Source organism: Acomys russatus, chromosome 16, assembly GCF_903995435.1.
Source record: "Acomys russatus chromosome 16, mAcoRus1.1, whole genome shotgun sequence".
In the NCBI taxonomy this organism is placed as follows: domain Eukaryota; kingdom Metazoa; phylum Chordata; class Mammalia; order Rodentia; family Muridae; genus Acomys; species Acomys russatus.
The window spans coordinates 30,351,730-30,372,611 of record NC_067152.1 but is presented as its reverse complement, the minus strand read 5'-3'; the positions used below and the strand labels follow the sequence as shown (position 1 = coordinate 30,372,611).

Sequence of the window (20,882 nt, the reverse complement as noted above, 5' to 3'; positions counted from 1 at the left end):
CTGAAGGTGTATGTGCAGGCAGAATACTATGTACATAATAAAAAGTAAATAAATATGTGTACATAATAAATAAATAAATAAAGAAGAAGAAGAAGAAGAAGAAGAAGAAGAAGAAGAAGAAGAAGAAGAAGAAGAAAGGAGGGGATTGCAATGACAATGTCTAGCCTACAGAGCAAGTCCCAGGACAGCCAGACCTCTTGCACAGAGAAACTCTGTCTCAAAAAAATCAACCTTCCCCATCCCCAAAAAGGAAGAAGCACATCTTTGGATGTTGGTGTGAGAGAATTTCCAGAGAGATGTTAACTCTTAATCAATGAGGAGGGAAACTACACCCTGAATGTGGGTGGCATCCTCCCATGGCCTGAAGTCTGACAGTTAAAAGGGGGGAGGGGAAGGAGAAAGGTCTGACTGCTGGCAAGCCCCCTTCTCTGCTTCTTGGTTAAGGGCTGTGGTCCACGGTGCTTGTGCCATTGTGCTTTCTCCTCTGTGACGTGTTGTTTTCCTCTGAGCCCTGAGCCAAGACAAACCCTTCCTCCTCCAGTTGTCGCTGTCATCAGTTATTTGGTCACATTAAGAAGAAAAGAAACAAATAGACCCGTCCCGAACCTGCCCGTCCCGCACTCACTGCCCTAAGTACATGTCTTAGCTAGGGGTTCTAATGTGTTTCTACGCATGACCAAAAGCAACCAGGAGAAGAAAGGGTTTAATCTCATCTTATATCTGTGCAAGGCAGGAACTCGAGCAGGGGCCACGGAGGAACGATGCTTACTGGCTTGTTCCTCACGGCCTGCTCAGCCTGCTTTCTTATATTTATGGTTGTGAGCTTAGCCTTTAATGGCTGAGCCATCTCTCCAGCCCTCATCCTGCTTTCTTATACAGCTCAGCCTCAGTGGCTGGAGCCTTGGGCCCTTACCTATCAGTCATTATCAAGACAATTTGCCAATAGGCCAATCTTTTTTTTTTTTTTTTTTTAAGATTTATTTATTTATTATGTATACATCATTGCTCTGCCTGCATTACACCTGCACGCCAGAAGAGGGCATCATATCACATTATAGATGGTTGTGAGCCACTATGTGGTTGCTGGGAATTGAACTCAGGACCTCTGGAAGAGCAGTAGTGTTCTTAACCTCTGAGCCATCTCTCTAGCCGCCTATAGGCCAATCTTATGGAGGCATTTTCTCCATTAAGATTCCCCCTTCCAGAAATCTCTTAACTCGGTGTCACATTGACAATAAGCTAGCCAGGACAGTATGACTCACACTCTCTGATACCCCCTTTCCCCCAGGGATGTCTTTGTCCAATGCGGGCCTCTGGCCGCCCTTCCTGCTTTCTTCTCTCCTGCTTTCACTGAAGACTTGGCCATTAACAGACTTAGAAGTTTCTCACTCTGGTGGTTTGAATAGAAGGGTGGCCCCCACAGGCTCATAGATTTGAACGGGTTAGTCATTAAGGAGGGTGGTGCTACTTGACGGGGGATTAAGAGGTGTGGCCTTGTTGGAGGAAGTGCATCACTGGGGGTGGGCTTTAGGATTCGAAGGCTCATGGAATCTCAACCCATCCCAAGTTGCAGCCCTTACCACCTCTCCAATGTGTACAGACAGACAGTCTTGCTCATGGCTTTGCCCTAGCAACACAGCCTGTTCTCCAGCCCCTTCCATAAGCCCGATGCATCCAAGTGGGTCTCATTTCCCTCCACACCTCTAGGTCACGGCTAGAGGGGCAGTGTGCTGTAGTAAGAATGCGGAAGTACAGGGTGGGAGGCATGAGTTGGGTAGAACTTAGTGTGCTTTTCCACAGATGCAGGAAGCCTGGCTTGGGTTCTAAGCCCGTTCCTCGATCCAGGAGAACTGGAAGCAGTAAGCTGTGTATGATCCTTGAATGCTGAGAAATTTCCCCCGAGGAGGCGGAAGTCAGATGCCAGGTGTCAGGACAGCTGTGGAGGCATCAGGCCTGCAGGTGTCATGCCCCCTCCGTCACCCCTCACCCTCCACCCACCACCCCGCCGCCCTTGGGGCTCTTGATCAGCTGCACTGAGACAAGTGTAAAGGGAGACGGCTCCACACAGGGCCAGAAGCATGTCCTTGGAGGAGAAGCATTACAGAAGCGATTTGAGGAGGCTGGGGAGGAAGGAGACCGTTTGGCAGCCAGCAAGTGGGTCTATTATAGAAAAGTCTAGAGCTTTTGCAACTGGATGTTTTGGGTAAGCAGCTGCCTGCCAAGGCCACTTGGGAGCATGAGCTAGCTGCTGCTGGACCAAGGCCCACTGAGCAGAAGTTAGGAATAATCATGGGACAGGCAGTGGCTTTGTCCTATGTCTCTCAACCTGTAAATATGAGTTAGGCAAACCCAGAACTTTCCAGGTGACGCTTGGCAGCAACTGGCAGGAAGAGTGATGACTGGCGCTTAGCGGCCAGAGGTGCTAAACATCCAAGTGTCCATGGCAGTCCCCACAGCAAAGAACTACTGTCCCAGGCTCAGGGGTTACTTGTATGACAAAGTGCTCATCTGGTCTCCAGGACCCCCAGATAGATGCTGGATGCGGGGCACACATGCAGTCCCAGTGTTGGGGAGGTGGAGTCATTCATGTCCCCAAGGACTGATGGCCAGCCAGGCTAGCCTAATCGGTGAGTCCAGAGTTTGTCTCCAAGGAGGTGGATGGTGTTCCCAAGGTAACACTTAAGGTTATCTTCTGGCTTCCATATGCACATGTACACACGCGCACGCGCGCGCGCGCACACACACACACACACACACACACACACACACCCCAAACAAACAGGACTGCTATCACCAAACGTCAGTAATAGTGGCCTTGGCCAGCCCTTTTCTGAAGGCACTCACCTGTCTGCTCATTGGGAGGAGGAAGAGAGACAATGGAGGTCCTTGGGAAAAAGGAAATCATACAAGCAACAAGCCTTCCACATCTAGGGAAAAGCCCTAGGTGCTCTCTGCCTATCAACGGCAATGGCCTCAGGTTGAGATCCTACCTGGCCACTTGGCCCCACCCAGCCAGCTCCTCCCGAGTGGTATGTGGCAGAAGGCCAGAAAGATGAGGAAGGACCGATTATTGGCGTGGCTAACGCTCAGGGGCAGTCAGCGCAGGGCCAGCTCCTGGCAGAACAGGGTCCTGGATGCGGGAGTTAGTCTCTTTTTATCTAGACTGAATCTCAGCCGAGTGACAGAACCAGCACAAGGCTGGGTGCTGGTAGCTTTAAATGAGTCCACTAGGAAAGGGAAAGCATCTTTGGCCTCTCCGGGGGCACTGGAACCCACTGACTGTGCTTTGACTTCCTCTTACCCCAGTGACAAGACACAGGCTGATGAGTGTCTTAGTTAGGGCTTCTGCTGCTGCTGCTGCTGCTGAAGAAGAAGGAGAAGGAGAAGAAGAAGAAAGAAGAAGAAGAAGAAGAAGAAGAAGAAGAAGAAGAAGAAGAAGAAGAAGAAGAAGAAGAAGAAGCCAGCGTAGGTAGGAACATGACACCAGCCCTCTCCTGCCAGAAGAATCCACAAGGTTTCCTGCTAGGCTCCACACCACAGCCTCTGCTACGGGAGACGCTGCTCTCTTACTGGGGTCCCTACAGCGGGGCTGAACAGGTGCAGAGGGCACGTGCGATGACTCCGGCAACCAAGGGTGGGGGCTACAGCCCCCAGATGTATCTCAGAGCAACGCTACTTGAAGGGTGCTCAGGACCTGTTTGGGCAGGCTTGCCAAGTGCAAACGGTTCAATACCAGTCCATAGTGTGAGGAGAGCACAAATCCAGAGCGACTCTTTAGAAACTTGGATGGGAATTTGTCCTTGTTGCGACACCCAAGCAAGTTGTCAATAAACTCATCTCCTTGAACTAGGTCTAGACTAATGCCAGTGTTGTCAGACTGGCAAGGTGAATCACGGGGTGCCGCCAGGACCACATGCCGGCCTGCAGAGCACTGGAAAATCCCATTGGTCTTTCTCCCCTCTGGCTAGCTGGAGGACAGAGCTCCAGCTGGTTCGTTATGGAAGGCCTCTTGGAGCAGACAGTTTGGGTGACTGCCGAGCTCAGCATGGAGAGGAGGGACAGGGAAGATGACTGACACCCTCGATAGCAGCAGGTCCCAGCTTTGAGCTGCAGTGGGTGCAGGCTGCTCACTGCACAAGTAGTTCCTACTTTAATCCCCATTGCTGTCCAGGTAAATTGGGTACAAAAGCCTAGAGAGATGGTGTGGCTTCCCAAAGGTCGTCCAATCAGGAAGTGACAGAGTTGACTTTAACCCCAGGATGTGTACACTTTCAGCATTGGGGATAGTGCCCCTTCCTTGGGACCCTCTGCTGCTCAGGGCGCACATTAGCCTGCCAATCCTGCCCTGGCTCATATAGCCTGGCAGCGGCATTCACATCAGACCACTGGGACCCAGCTATCTACAGAGAAAGGACCCAAGGCTGTTCCGTTGCCACCCACAGGAAACTAGGGAATTGTGACCTGCACTCAGGACAAGACCATTTAGAGGAGGTAGGAATGGCCCTGTTGTGAGCCGCTTCTGCCCTCCCTAGCTACCCCTTCCTAGCCACGAGAAGAAGCAGAACACCTCTGATTCCATCTTGGGGAACAGAAGTGCCCTAGCCCTGCTCTGTGATACCCCAGTTTCAGAGAAGACTTCTGTTCTTTTATGTCCTCAGCCTGGGCCCTGACCTCCCCTTGGTGGTATTTCCCTACAAGCTCTCAAGATGCAGATGCATCTGTCTGCATGTGGACCAAACCCCCACCCCCACCCTAGCACATGCCAGGAGACCCAGGCCAGGGCTGGAACCCTGAGTGTTGTTGTTGTTGTTGTTTTTAATTTATTATGTATACAGTGCTGTGCTCTGCCTGCATGTACACCTGCATGCCAGAAGAGGGCACCAAGTCTCATTATAGATGGTTGTGAGCCACTATGTCGTTTCTGGGACTTGAACTCAGGACTTCTGGAAGAACAGTCAATGCCCTTAATCTCTGAGCCATCTCTCCAGTCCCTGGAACCCAGAGTGCTACCGAACACTCAGCATTAGGATACATGCTGTCTTGGTCAAAAGGACCAAAGTAGACACGCATGCCATCATCCTTCTTATGCCTGCTCAGACCTCATGTTCATGTACAAACTCCTTCTCCTCCCCTTTAGCCAGTGACGTCTCTCTCTACCAGACTGTCTGTCTTGAAGACTGCCTCCTCTATCATAACAAAACTGCTATCCTTGAGCAGGCTATGGGCAAGGCTGGTCCTTCAGTGCAGGAGTGTCTGGTCCTGAAAGGACCACGCCCTACGTGTCGTCTTTCTCAATCCTTTCCCACTGGCCAAAGACCCTCCTATCTCTGCTGTTGTCTGGGCCTCCTTTCTCCCATCTCTGCCCACCAGCAAGGCCCTCCTAGTCGAAGGGAGACACTGAGCAACAAAAGGCTTTCCGGTGACCACTGAGCCCTACCCAAGAGGGCTGCGAAAGCAAGAGATGTCAAAGGAGAGGACTACGTCTGCCCTCTGTCAGATGACACTCTTGTCCTTGTCGCAGCCAGCTCCTGTCCTGGCCGTTTACCTGGGCAGACTGTCTTTCAGGTCTCTGGTTCTGGACACTTGCCAAGGACCTTGGCCAATAAGCTGTCCTCGTTTTCCTGAATGCCCTGACCTTCCTGTGCCTAAAGACTCAACCCAAGACCCCTAAGATGCCTCGTGGCCACCTTGTATCTCCTCCAAGGGAATCCCATCATGGCCCCTTGGCCACATTACACTCTTGGGTGGTAGGCTGGGGTCCTCCAGGACTGACTGTATGTCTCAGACTCAGATTCTTCATCCAATGTGGCCCAAAGACGCCAAAAGCTCGTGTACCCCCGTGCAGTCTAAACACCGAAGCCTCCAAAGTCAGCTCGAAAAATGCCCTTCCTAGCCAATAGCAGTGAAACAGCCGGACCTGCCCAGCCAGTTTCTCTTCTGGACTTTGACCTAGGTGCCCTGGCTCCCCACCAGACCAGAGGTCAGGGTGACAGCTGGAGAGAGTGAGTACCACTCAGACCACCTCTGGGCTCCTGTAGTTGCTGTTCACTGGGCCCAGCAGACCAGCGGCAGGGCTGCCTGTTTCCACGGCCTCCCCCCGTGATCCAGGGGCTGCCTTTCTTGGGGACCATCGCCAAACCCGAGGCATCATCTCAACAGGTGGCTCCGAGAGCGGGGGCAGTGTGTGTCCTGGAGCAGAATTCCGACATGCCTACTTCACGCAGAAGGGAGGACTCCCACCCAGATCGGAGATGAGATTCTGAGAGGCTAGGCGTCCCTCTTTCCCCACCTTCCTGCCTTTTAATTTTGCAGAAGCAGCTCCCGTTTCTAAAATAAGCGGTTAAGAGTCTATTTCCTGACAGACTCCACAAGGAGTTGTTTTAAAAAATAATTGCCTGCCCGAAAGTTAATCACGTTGTGTCATCCTCCTGCAGGTGTATACTCTTACTGACAAGTGTTTCCCCAGGTCAGTGTGGCCTCTGACCTTGAGCTCAGCAGCAGGCCGAGGAGTGAAAAGTGAAAAGTACTGGGAATGTTTCTTCCTCCCTCTCCTCCTCCTTCCTCCTTCTCTCCCTCCTCCTCTTCTATTTTTTTCTTTTGTTTTTTTAAATAGGCTTTCATGTAGCCCAGGCTGGCCTCGAATTCACTATACAGTCCAATATGACCAAGAACTTCTAATCCCTGTGTTATTACCTGAGTGCTGGATGACAGATGCATGAGCCACGGGTGCCTGGTTTATACTGTGCTGGGGGTCAAGCTTAGGACTTCCTGCATGCTAGGCAAACACTCTACCAAATGAGCTACATACCCAGCCTCCATCTGCACCCCCTACACCCCCCCCCACTTTGACGGCCTTTCTTATAATGGAGACATTGGTAGGATATTTTACAGGACCACTCTAGTTCATACGGATTAAGGGCAGATCGTATGCCAGACACTTTAGGATTGTTTCAGCCCACACTACACAGGGCAGAAAGCCATGGCTACCCTGTTTCCCCATTTTGGGGAGAGCGTGTATGTGTGTTCTGTTGTGCGTGTGATACATGTACTTTTCAGTGTGGACAATGCATGCTCATGTGTGTGTGTGTGTGTATGTGTGTGTGTGTATGTGTGTGTGTATGTGTGTGTGTATGTGTGTGTATGTGTGTGTGTATGTGTGTGTGTATGTGTGTGTGTGTGTGTGTGTATGTGTGTGTATGTGTGTATGTATGTATGTGTATGTGTGTGTGTATGTGTGTGTATGTATGTGTGTGTGTGTGTATGTGTGTGTATGTGTGTGTGTATGTGTGTGTGTATGTGTGTGTATGTGTGTATGTATGTATGTGTATGTGTGTGTGTATGTGTGTGTATGTGTGTGTGTATGTATGTGTGTGTATGTGTGTGTATGTGTGTGTATGTGTGTGTGTGTATGTGTGTATGTATGTGTGTGTGTATGTGTGTGTATGTATGTGTGTGTGTATGTGTGTGTGTATGTGTGTGTATGTGTGTGTATGTGTGTGTGTGTGTGTGTGTGTGTGTTTGTGTGTGTGTGTGTAGGATAGAGATAATTTTGGATATCTTTCCCTTATGAGACAGCATCTTTCACTGAAACTGACGCTCATGGACCAGGCCGGGCTGGGCTGGCTAAGAGTTTCAGGGATCCACTTGTCTTAGTATGAAGCCGCCCAAACCCCCACCCCGTGCTGATGTTACAAACATAAGCTGGCATGCTTAAGTTCCCCCTCCCATCACCCTTACTTCCCAGTCCTCCAAGGTCCGTGCCCCCCATTCTTTTTATTTGGTTTTTCGAGACAGGGTTTCTCTGTGTAGCCTTGGCAGTCCTGGACTCACTTTGTAGACCAGGCTGGCCTCGAACTCACAGAGACCCGCCTGCTTGCTGGGATTAAAGGCATGTGCCACCACTGCCTGGCCTTGTCCCCCCATTCTTGTGGCTCCCCCAAAAATATTTTAAAGAAAGAAAGAAAGAAAGAAACAAGTCCGCTTGTGTTGTCCATATAGCCACTGGAACACGGTCCAACTCCCTGTGGCCAGCCCCTGAAAAAAAAGTGAGTCCTTCCCCAACCCTACCCCGACACTAGTAGCCATCTATTGTGGAGAGCTACACTTCAGCATCCTTGTCACAACTTTAAAGATTTCTCTTTGATGGCTTCCCGTCTCGGCTGTTACTTTTGAAGGGGAGGGGTTGTCACAGAAGCCTTCTATGTCTCTCTTAGTCTGCAGGCATTGATACCTTACAGAAGATGCTTCCATGTCATTTACAGTCAGCAGGAGCACGGTCCATGGACTCCCACACGGCATCTGGTGACAGCACCGACACGGACATCCACCTGGCCTCTGCATGTCCAAGTTTTCATCTGTGGATTCCAGGGACCCAAACTCAGGTCCTTACACTCCCACAGCAGGCACTGTGCTGACCGCACTCTCTCTCTCTCTCCAGCTCCATCTTTCCCATCTGTCTTTTAAACCACGAAGACACAGATGCAGAGGGGTAACCTACTTGCTCAGAGCCTCATGGCTGAGTTGGCATCTGCCCACATCTGTTTCACTGATGTTCCCATCTTCCACAAGAGCAAGATGTCTGGCGATGAGCATCTTAAGAGGACTCGGTATATGGCTTGCAAGTAAGTGTCTCTGCTGACTGGGCCCTCTAACAGGATGGGGTCATTTATAATTAACAACTCAGCATTTGACCAGGAAACTGCAGTCAACATCTCCACCTGTCCTTCCATCCCCAATGGGCTCTCATTTCCACAGAGCCCAGAAATGGCCCAGGGTGGAATCTGAGATGAATGACAGCACCCTTGGCTCTCCCCATCACCCAGAAGGAGGCAGGAAGGGCAGGACCTTGTGGGGTTTGCTCAAGGTTCCCAGACCCCCTACCTGGTTGCTCCACCCGGCTTAGGCTCCAAGTCACGGGGCTGAAATATACCGGTTCCTGCTGTAATAACCACTGTAGCGGAAGGTGAGGTTCTGGTGTTTTCCATATCTGAGGTGGCTTTGCTTTTCTATCCCGGGCTCCTCTGTTCTTAAGTGACACAAGGATTCCTTTATCCCAACTGCATCAAATAACGAGGGGGGGGGGCAACACACCTTATCTTAGCCCTCAGGTATCTATCTGGTAAACTCCTACTGTATTCACTGGATTCTCAAGGCCAGTGCTGTGAAGGAGAAATGACAGCTAGGGCTACTAAGGCCCCGGGGAAGGGCACTTGGTCCCCAAACAGTGAGGTCCCCAAATGAAGCAGGTGCAGGACTAGGGACTCAGTTTGCTTAATCTGCTCTTCCCAGGTAAGGCTGCAGCCCTAAGAAGCTCGTGAGAACCTTTGAGAGAGACAAATGAGTAAAGGGAGTCAGTTCCACACTCAGGCACAGACAAAGAAATGGTGGCACAGAGACCCACTTGAAATCACACAGCTCACTGGATGCAGAGCTCAGGGCAAAGTCAGGCTCGCTGGCTGACTGCGTGCGTGCGTGCGTGCGTGCAATGGCTTACCCCTTTCCCGCCTTGCCCTCTCTATCGAGGCCTGACTTCCCCAACAGTGCTCCGGCTCTTGGCAAGAATTTGAACACTAAAGCAGTGGATCCAAAGGGCACATTTGACCCCTAAACTCCTTTTGTGAGGCTCATCTTTGCTGGTTGCTGCTGCCCGCGGACCCCCCTTACCCCCACCCCAACCCCGGAATGAAATGTCAGCAAGGGTAAGAAATGGGTCTTCTACTTCCGCTCTGGCCCAGTGGCTTGCTTCTTCATGTGTGCATGCTTTGAGAAGGGGCCGATCTGCCAGGTTTCTCCCTAGGCTGGATATTCAAATCCCACGATTTGCCCTAATTTCGGGTCTCCCTTCCCTATTCTGCCTCAGATGTGTGGCCAGGCCACTTCAGACCTCACAGCCACATAGTCCCACCCTGGCTCACTTTTTTTGTTTGTTTGTTTGTTTTCTATCCCTGCCAGCCCCTCTAGACAACTTGACTGCATTGTTATTTAAGCAAAGAAACAGTGGAAGAGGACCACACATGGCCACTTTATGGGCATTCCACAGCAAAGAGCAATCTCCCTCTGAAGGCTCAGAAATGGCATGGGACAAGGCTGGGGCTATGACAGAGCAAGGGAGAGGGCTGCCTGATGGTCACAGCAATGTCCAGACCTGTCCTTAAAGCCAGGACCTGTCGGGCTTATTGTTAAACTAGTCACAGCCCTGTGGAAGGAGTGATGTCACAGTCATTTCTTCCTCTGGTTTGTACACTTTGCCTAATGCTTCTAAATTGCTATAGGCAATAACAACAGCAATGAAACTGCCCTCCCTGGACACTCACTGTCTTTTAAGGACTCACGGGGGCCTACTTCACCCCTCACAGTCACTATCAGGAATCACCTGTCGCCAGAACCTAGATCTATCTCCAGAGAGAGCATCTAGTGGGGGTGACAGGAGGAAGGGCCATGTGTCATCTGTATCTTTATAAACACCACACACACACACACACACACACACACACACACACACACACACGCAGGTTCTTCAGTTCAATATGAAACCCACACTATAGGCTCCTGAGTGACCGGTTTCCAAACATGGCTTGCCTGTCAGTCATCAGTAAGAGAGCTGGTTTTCCGTGTTTGTTTGTTTGTTTGTTTTTGTTTTTGTTTTTTCCCCATGATCTCCAAGTTCCCTCAATTAATACGTTCAACCTGAGGAAGCTCTCAGGCTATCAGGTGGTAGGGATTGAGAGTGAGTTTTAAGCAGCTGGAATGAAGGTTGTCAAGTACAAATAGCCGAAACACTATGGATGTAACATTTCTAGAATTCCTGATTGTCTCATGGTTCTTCTAGCTGTAGGTAGTTTATTGTATATGTGTAACAATATAAATGTATATGTAAAAAATGTTTTAAAAAGTGGCTACAATGTTTACTGGCAGAAGCCGACAAAGCAGCCTTGGGAGGGAGTGCCTGGGTTTGAATTCTATGAGCAGGTATGAAGGGCAACGTCAGGCTCGCTGACTGCCACACTCATGGCGCCCCTTCCTGAACAAGTAGCTTAGATTCGCCCTGCCTAGGATACAATTCTTACTTCTCAGGCTGCTGTGACAACTAAGTGACTTGATACTTTCTAGAGCAACTAGACTAACACTGGGAAATGTGTCGGTACCATACCAATACCACACCCTAGCCCTCAACCGGTATTCCTGAGCGCATGCTGAATGTACCAGGGGAGACAGGCCCCCCAACTCCCACTAGCCAGTAGTAACGAGAGAAAAAGAGACCCTTTCAAGAAAATGTGGACATTCTAAACAGGCCGTTGCACACAATTCTGAGAACGGCTTCAGAAAGGACATTTATCGATTTGCATGTAAACTTGAAAAATATATCCGCAGCTCAATTTTTAAAATTCTCTTTAAAGATTGCTTTCTAACCCCTCGGTGAATTTAAATCAAGGCCCAGTGTACAGGGAGCTTTGGAAAATACCTCCAGAAATGCTTATCCGTATAACCTCTGTGAGGTTCCCTACCTTTTTTGCGTGAGACTTTGGTCGCCCAGGAAATAATCTCGGGCTCCAGCTCTTAGGTTCATTGAGACCCCCCCTCAGATTTGAAGACAACCTTTTGAGTATTTGGGGAACCCGATTCGCTGGTGAGCAGAGCAATCAGTCACATTTTAGAAGCGTGGTGGTTTAACTCAAACGCTTTTCAGGCAAGTAAATGTACAGTCTGTTTAATAACTGATGGAAAAAAATCAGAGTCAGTCAATTCGCACTGCTCTTCCCAAATCCACTTAAATCTTTTGAATGCAATCGCTTTTGAAGAATGTTCTGGCCACAGATAGCCCGGTGTTTCTGTTTGGGGCCAGGAGGTGCCAGTCTGCCCTGTGCAGTCCGGAGACCCACAATCCCAGCGGCCAGGCGGTGTTGTCCAGGCCCACTCACCTTCCCAGGCACTGGTCCTGGGGTGCTAGCACCCAACGGCGAGCCTATGAGCTCCGGCACTGGCACTGGCAAAGTGGCGCCTGTCCCTAGGCTGCGGGCCGAGTTGAGAAGCACCTTCCCGGGCTCTGTCCACCCCCGCGCAGCCCCAGGTCGCCCCCGAACTTTATTCAGCAGGCATCGCAAACGCCTACTGGAGACTTTCCGAAACTCCTGGCGGCAGAACTGCTTCCCCACCCCGGCGGCAGGAGCGAGCGCGGGGAGGGAGAGCGTTGCGCTCAGGGGCTGCGGCGCCCGGGAGGACCGGCCGGACACTGGGGAGCGCGGCACTGTCGCCTCTCGGGGATGCTACGTGGATCAAGGGCCGCTATGCGCGGGCCACATCTACCTCCGGAACCTGAGGCTTTCTACGGAAAGGAACCTGCAGGGAAGCGCGCCCTGGACTGGGACAGGGCCAGCTCGGAGGGTGTCTGGTCGGGACAGGAACCACATTCAGAGCCTGAAGGGGATGGCGCTTCGGGCCCCAAAGACTGCAGCGATTCTTCGCGCAAAGCCGGCTTCTCGAGTGGGCGGACCCCCTCCTCCGCCGGCACCGCAGCGGCTTCGCCACCACCCTTTCTTTTTCCACTGGAGTTCTCCCTCTGTCTACGAAGCTCAGCTTCAGAGGTCCAGGTAGAGGACATCAGGCTGTGCCCGAGTCCCCTAGGTCGCGCCGGGTTTCCAGATTCCCCTCCCCCAGCACCCCTACCCACGCCTGTCCTGTGCTCGTCCACCCCGGGGCGCCTCCGATGCCGCGCGGGTCTGTTCGCTCTTACCTTCACGAGCCGGAGCTGCGGGCGCCGTCCCATCCTCAGGCTCGCTCCGTCAGCGTCCTGGATGCCTGGATCGCTCCGACATCCCACAGCCGAGAGCGGGCAGCTGCGGTCTCCGGTGGGCGGCGGGTCTCCCGGGCCGTTGCGCTGCGCCCTGGTACCTGGCTTCGCACCCTCCTGCCCTGCCTCACTGGCGGGTTCTGGCTCGCCCTTCGTGAGCAAGTCTGGTCGCCTTCTCCCGACTCAGCCCGGCCCGTGGCCACCTTTCTCTTGCTTAGAGCCCGCGCGGCCCCGCCGCCTCCCCCATGGTCCGCCTGCCACTCGCCTGGGCTCCCCACCCCCCTCGCCTTACGTCCCCTCCTCTTTCTCCCTCCTCTCTCCTCTGGTCCCTCCTCCGCGTCTCGCCCCTCTGCTGGCTGCTGCCTCCCGCCTCCTTGGTCGGTTGTCCAGCCCTGTGCCGGCTCCCCTTGCTGAATCTCCTTTCCCCACACACTGGCTTGCGGCAGTGCGCGGGGCGCGCAGGCAGCTGTGGCGCTCGCTGCAGCTCGGGGAGAACCGGGGATCCGGGAGGCGGCTGCTGGAGAGCAGGCAGCCTCTCTCTTCCAGCCTCTAGTGAGGCTGGATGTTGAGACTAAGGGATCCTGCGGGGTCTCGGGGTACTTGCGGGGCTCGGGGGTAATTTTAGGAGGCTAGTAGGAGCTGGAGAATAGGGCGATCTCCACAAAGCTCAGCCTGCATGGAAACAAGAAGCCGGGAACTACATTTGGGTCGTTCCCGCCTTGCAGCCAGCCAGGATGTCCACCGCCACCCTACTCCCGCCCCCGCCACACTTCAGCAGGGAGGGGAGCCCGGGCCCGACCTTTCCCCCTACCCCAGCCCCCGCCTTTGGCCTAGACACACCCAGGGTGTGCTGAGACACCAAAGCTCTGCAGCAGGAGCCCTTCTTTTTTCAAGTGGTTCTTTCGTTCATTCTCCTCCTCCCCGCCCCCCCCCCCCCAAACTAAGCGTCTCTCAGTTTGGTCCAGGCCCTACTTAGGATTCCCGCTGGGCATCTGGAATATAAGGAGGGGAAAGAGGGCGCGCACTGCGCCGGAACACTGTGGACGCAGCCGGGAAGGCGTGAAGTGGGCCACAGCGCCCCCTCTTGGCCAATCTCTAGGGGTTGGACCAGGCTGTCTGGCCTTATCTGGGGTCTTCATCTTGGTTAGTTTTCTAACTCCACTTCAGTCCGAAAAACAGCCTGGGGGCCTTTAGATGGACTGTTTTTCCCCCTCTCTCCCTTTCCTTCCCGAGCGAGAGCTAAAAAAGGAGTCTCTCGGAGGTAGAGACATCTTCATCCCTCAGAACTGGGTCTCCAGCGCCCATGGCGGCTACTCCGAAGCACGGGGGGGGGGGGGGGGGGGGGGCGGGGGGGGGCAAGTTTCTGGTGCTGGGACCAGCCTACTTTAAAATCCAGCTGGGCCTGGCTTCTATGGACTCTACTTTGTGCAAGCCCTCTCCCCGCCCCCCCCCCCCCCTTATCCTCTGCTCTCAGCATACTAAGCAAGATCCATCACATCTAGGGGCCCAGCTGATAGCCACTTTTGAGCAGGAGTTGGTGTGGGTCATGTGATAGTTTGTTGGTGAGGAAACTGAGGCTAGGAATACACATTCCAGCAAGGCAGAGAGGCCTGCGCCTTCGGGTTTAGGGCAGTGACTTACTTCAGTTATCCCAGAGAGATGGACAAACTAACCAGACTGCCAATTTGCTGTCCCCACTGTGCCCAACAGAAGGGAAATGCGGAAATGCAGAATGATCCGGCAGCCTACTGGTCCTGGAGTCAGGCAGCCTGGGCTGGAGTCTAGGCTCTTCCAAACAGCTCTAGGCAATGATTTAATGGGCCTCAATATTTTCACTTCTTTTTTTTCTTTTTTCCTTCCTTTCTTTCTTTTGTTTTTGTTTTTGTTTTGCTGTTGTTTTTCGAGACAGGGTTTCTCTGTGTAGCCTTGGCTGTCCTGGACTCTCTTTGTAGACCAGGCTGGCCTCGAACTCACAGTGATCCGCCTGCCTCTGCCTCCCGAGTGCTGGGATTAAAGGTGTGCGCCACCACACCCGGCTTATTTTCACTTCTTAAATGGGAACAGGAATGCCCACCCCCTAGGGTTGTTGAAGAGGAAGTGGCTGCTTGGCACAGTGCCTGGCACATTGTCCCTCTCATGGTCATCATCAAGATAGAGTGGACCCGGTGCTCTTCCAGGAAATTCTTGGCAGGAAGTAGATTCTTGAGAAGGGCCCTGGAACCCTGGACTGAGAGATTGGAGGAGGGAGGGAAGGGGAGGCTAGCTGGTCCCCAGGGCCACATCTCAGCCCTGGCCTTGGAGCAGAGTCCCTGGAGGAAGGACAGCCTCAGGGCTGCCCTTCTCTGGATTCTGATTTCCCGGGGCTCAATAAACAGAAGCAGATTTCGGCTCTGAGCTTGCCCTCCTCCCCTTGACATGATCTTTAAATATGCTAATGCCATTAGCTTACAGAAATCAGCTCTGGCTCTTCTGGCTTTGTGCCTGTGAATCCCTACTCCCCAAAGAGTCTCTAGCCAGTCCAGCTTGCCCTGGCTGTGTCATTCCCTGACCCAACCTCCATCAGGACCCCAGGCTGGGATTGGGGCTTGGGTTCCATGCCAGGATCCCACTTGTTCTGAGAGCTGCGGTTCAACAGTTCTCAGTATCCCCTTGTGTTTGGACACTGCCACATTTTACTTTCAAAGGCTTGGCTCTCCGCTCTGCTAAGGAAGACACCGCAGCTCACAGCAGTCTCCTGGGCAGCCTCACCGCACCCTGCTTTGGACCTGCTTGGTCCCATTCGAGCCTTCTTTCCCCCCAGCCTGAGCCTTCCCACATTCTTGCCATTGCTCCCTCCTTTGCCCTCTTATTCAGCAGGGAATCAGCTTGCAGGCGGTAACACTTCCAAATCAAGGAGCAGCACAGATCACCCAAACACAAATAAAAGGCATTCACTCAACCTTCCTTCCAGCTATCAGAGAGATGTAAAGACAATAGCGACTGTGGTGTGTGTGTGTGTGTGTGTGTGTGTGTGTGTGTGAAAGAGAGAGAGAGAGAGAGACAGACAGACAGACAGACAGACCCAGAGACAGAGCCTGTATGGTGGCAGACACTCCCATCATGCAGGTCTGGAGCCTTTCAGATAACTTCTGACTTAAGAGCCTTGTCTATTTATTTATTACAGCAGGGTCTTCATAGCCCAGGCTGGCCTAGAAACTCACTCTCTAGCCCAGGCTGGCCTCCAACTCACAGCACTCTCCTTACCTCAGCCTCCCAAGTGCTAGAATCGTAGGCATGCTCCTTCAGGGCCCTAGCTATTTTTAAATTTCTAATTGGTCACAGCAGACACTATTGCAAACACAATGGGAATAAATAACTAGGAAGCGAAGTTTTCTTTCTTTCTTTCTTTTTTAAATAAAGGTGCAATTGAAAACCTAGAAGATATGATAGGGACCGGTGAGATGGCTCAGCTGGTAAGTACCCTGGCTGCTTCTCAAGAGGACCTGAGTTCAAACCTCAGCTCCCACATGGCAGTTCACAACTTTTTATAACTCCAGTTCCTGGGGATCCAACATACAGGCAAAAGGCCAGTGCATATAAAATAAATAAATAAAAATTTAAAAGGTAGAAGATCCAGTAAGCTGTGTCTGGACACTTATTCTCTGTTTTCCACTTACCTTGTCACACCCTGGCAACACAGTTGGCAGATTCAGATCAGTCTACAGATCATACTTGCCATAGTTCCAGTCCCAAGGATGGATCCAGAAAAAAAAAAAAATGGCCTTTTAAAGGACAGTCTTTAAAATCCCAGGAACACTGCAAGACAGTGTTAGTTGCTCCACTTCATCAACAAACATTTAATGAGCAGCAACTCTACGCCAGTCACTGTGGGATGCCAAGGCTAATAATGATAAATGTGTGAGGGTCCTCGCCCTCAAGGTGTTCATGGCCTCCAATGGGACACAGCTGCTTTGATAAATAATTGAAAGGAAGCAAAATTGAATCAACAATAGACTGGGCTATGGCAAGTATGATCTGTAGACTGATCTGAATCTGCCAACTGTGTACCACAGACAGATGACTGGCCCTCTAGGGAGAGGAGTCTTCAGGTCCAGCAAAGTGACACCTTGGGATGGGACAGATGATGGGATGGGCTTGGCAGTGACACAACAGAGGAGCATTCTGGAGGCTCCTCCCTGCCTTTTCCCAAGTCTGAGCTTGCATCAACCAAGGGCACCATGTATACTCGTCTGTGGCACAATTACCATATATTTGCATTTATTTAGTAGAGCCAAGAAATCTACTGAAGTTCATTGGCTGATTCTTTTTATTACATTTTTAAGCCGGGCGGTGGTGGCGCACACCTTTAATCCCAGCACTTGGGAGGCAGAGGCAGGCGGATCGCTGTGAGTTCGAGGCCAGCCTGGTCTACAAAGCGAGTCCAGGATAGTCAAGGCTACACAGAGAAACCCTGTCTTGGGAAAAAATGTGTAACTTTATTATTTTAAAAAATATGCAAATAAACTGTAAAACGTTCCTTGAGTGTCATAGATTTAGAGTCTGGTTAATTTTGGCACGTGATGTTTTTTGTTTATTTGCATTTGTTTTGTTCTTTTGTACAAAACAAAACAAACGAACAAACAAAAACCCCAAAAACCAAAAGAACTTTTTTTTCTTTCAAGACACAGTTTCTGTGTGTAATAGCCCTAGTTGTCCTGGAATCTGCTTTGTGGACCATGATGGCTGAGAGCTCACAGCAATGTGCCTGCCTCTGCTTCTCAAGTGTGGGAGTTAAAGGCATGCGCCACCACACCTGGCTCTATAACAGAAAAAATGTAAAGGTGCATGGACGTAAAAAAGTTTGCATAACTGACTTTCACACAAACTCTGGTGCCTCATATTTGGCCATGTCCCCCTGATGGGGAGGCCCGATGGCACGCAGAGGAAGGATAGCTGACTACTAAGAAGAGACTTGATACCCATGCATCATATTCAGGGGGGAGGAGGTCCCCCTCAGTCACAGTCATAGGGAAGGGGAATGGGGTGAAAGCGGGAGGGAGGGAGGAATGGGAGGATGCATGGGATGGGAGAGCAATTGAGATGTAATATGAATTATTTCATTTTTCAATAAAAAAAAAAAGGTTTGCACAAATGGAAAGTATCTTGAAAACATTCTGGAAGTAGAAGTAAATTTTGAAGGAAGGGTAGATACCCACTTATCTCTATAGAGAAATTACCTCCACCTAGAGCTCTAAGCCAGAGGTTATAGACCAGAGGTCGTTTTGTGTCCAGTCTGGGGAGAGTCTTTGGCAATGTCTAAAGATGTTTTTTATAACTATGGATGTGGGAGTTTTTGCTGGTATCCAGGGGTCTACGGATTTTTTAGGGACATCCTACAAAGTATAAAATGGCACACCCCAAAACAAAGAGCTACCTGGCTCGAAACACCCACAGGACATCTGTCCCAGCTAGGGCTGTGGCACCTTGCATGGCCGACTTGGCATTCCAGGAGACTCAGGTCCAAAACCTAGCAGGCCACATTCCTGCTCTGAGAAACATTATCTCTAGCTCAGAGGCCCCAGTTCCATTCCCAGCACCCATACAGGACAGCACATAGCCATCTGTAATTTCAGCTCCTGGGATGCTTATGCCCTCTTGTGGCCTCTGCAGGCATGCATGCAAACACACACACACACACACACACACACACACACACACACACACACACACACACACACACTTAAATCTTAAAAATAGAGGTTGGGGATTTAGCTCAGTGGTAGAGCACTTGCCTAGCAAGCGCAAGGCCCTGGGTTCTGTCCTCTGCTCTGGAAAAAAAATCTTAAAAATAAAAACGAGGACCTATCTTTTGAAGATACAGACACTGAAATATTTACAGATGAAATGTCACAATGTCCTAGATTTGTACCTAGTTATACAGGAAGACATGGAGCCGGTGAGGGTCCTGATGAGACCGGATCCCGTTGTTGATGGTTGAATCTGGGTGGTGGGCACAGGAACGCTTAAGATAACACTTAGCTCATCTACCTGTAGGGGCAGGATGCAGCTCTGTGGTGGAGCTTGTGGTTGGCAGGCCTGTATGAGACACCAGCTTCAATCCCCAACACAAGAACAGACAGACAGACAGACAGACACAAAACTAAATTCAGAGCATGTAGGAGCCCTGGGACCCTCAGGGAACTTATAGACTGGGGTTTCCAGACCATTTCCTGTGAACTCTAAGATCTCAAAGAGAAGCCGCCAGGGATGATGCTGGGGAGGGAAAGGGCTGTGAGGGTGAAAGTCCCTCCTTTTCTTCTTCTTCCTATGTAGCCCAAGCAGACCTCAAACTCAACCCTCTCCCCACCCCCATCTCATCCTCCTTTATGTTAGCATCAGAGTGAATCACATACCAGGGTGCACTTCCCTTTCAACCAATTTAAGACATGTGTCTTATTATTTTATTGTTTGCTTGGTTTTAAGACAGGGTCTCAAGTAGCCTACACTTGCCTTGAACTTGCGAAGTAGCTGAGAATGACCTTGAACTTCTGACCCTCCAGCCTTTACCTCCCCAGTGCTGGGATGACAGGTGTACGCTGTCATGCCCATGTGGTGCTAGGGATTAAAGCCAGGACTTCCTGCATGGTAGGAAAGCACTCTACCAACTGAGCGACATGATTTCACACAGGGATTCATATAGCCCAGGCTCTCTTGAGTTTGATAAATAGTCCAGGCTGGCCTTGAACTCCTGCTTTTCCTACTTCCAGAGGACCAGGTGAAACCATTTTTGTTGCTGTTCTCGAAACAGGATTTCTCTGTGTAGCCCTGGCTGTCCTGGAACTCACTTCATAAACCAGGCTGGCCTCAAACTCACAGAGATCCGCCTGCCTCTGCCTCCCGAGTGCTGGGAGTAAAGGCGTGTACCACCACCGCCCAGCCTGAAATTGGGTTTTAGGTAGTGGTGTTCTGCAGGAGATGTCATGTTGGCAAAGGGTTCTGCCTAGGGAGCAAACAGTTTCCCTGGACCAGGTGTGCTGGAAAACATAGCTGGCCCAGCTAAGGCTTCAGCTCTTAGCCTCCTGCACATAGTATGACGTCATACCGGCTTCTTTCAGACATGGATGCTGCCCATGGTCCTTGCGAGACTAAGGACCTGCGGTCTAAGTCTAGTGGGGCCTGGATGGACCGTGCCATCTCTGCTCCAAGTTGGCTGAGAACATGCTGCCTCTCCCTCTGACCACCCATCGCTTGATTTCTATAGCTGAGCCTATGGTGCTGAGCCAGCCTTGGCTTTGCTGCCGGCCATGTGGCCAGGCCCCAGCAGCTCAGCTGGACAGGGGCCAGTCCCTCCCAGACACACCTGAGCCAGAGAAGCAATGAGTGAGCAGGGTCCAGCCGGGAAACTTGCACTTCCTCCTTCTGCCTGAGTCTCTCCTGTGTGAGGGGGCTGGGTCTGGGCCTGGGGTTACACCTCTATGTAGTCAGAACAAGGTGGCGATCAGGGCTGGAGACATTGGGTCTCATCCGCAGGCTAAGTGCATAGGAGGACTTCTGAGTCATTTGTGGAGGAAGCTGTCACATTGTAGTAGAGGTCCATGGGCAGAAATTGGCTAGGCTAAGGGCACAAAGGGAGAGCAGTTGATAATAAAAAGGGACTGGTGGATGTGCGGTGATGACTCTCCAACTCTCTCATTTGCCTTCTCCTTCTTCCCTTCCCCATTTGCACTATTTCAGGGCTGGGGGAAGTAACTCATACCCTCATACCCGTGGTCACGTTTTTCTTCCCAATTCACAACAGGTTTAGCCAGCTGGAAGCTCTGGCTGGAGAGAGGAGATGGCTTGAGATTTATCCCACCAACTCTCCAGCCGTGGGTCAGCCATGGCTGGCTGTGATTCCTTGGCTGAGGGTCCCTCCTGGTAGCTCTGAGTCCTCTGACCTGGAGCCTAGAACCTTGGGTGCTCCCAAGCCTACAGACCTTATGATGGGAAATGCCCCCCACCCACCCCCAAGCTCTGAGACAGCCAGACTGATTCCCCATCCACAGCCCTTTCTCTCGTGTATTGATGCCTTCTGTATGTGAGGGGTGTCTCAATGAACCTGCCTTTCACCCTGGCC

The 20,882-nt window shown here is 51.4% G+C and overlaps 1 protein-coding gene across 1 annotated transcript in view; it reads right to left on the bottom strand.

Moving 5' to 3' along the window:
• Crhr1 (corticotropin releasing hormone receptor 1) overlaps positions 1–13,048 on the bottom strand; it is a 43,605-nt gene extending 30,557 nt beyond the window's left edge. Inside the window, exon 1 of the mRNA XM_051158840.1 lies at positions 12,731–13,048. Coding sequence (XP_051014797.1) covers positions 12,731–12,763 — 33 coding nt within the window. The 5' untranslated portion in view covers positions 12,764–13,048. The remainder of the gene's footprint in view (positions 1–12,730) is intronic.
• Positions 13,049–20,882: the final 7,834 nt, after the last annotated feature.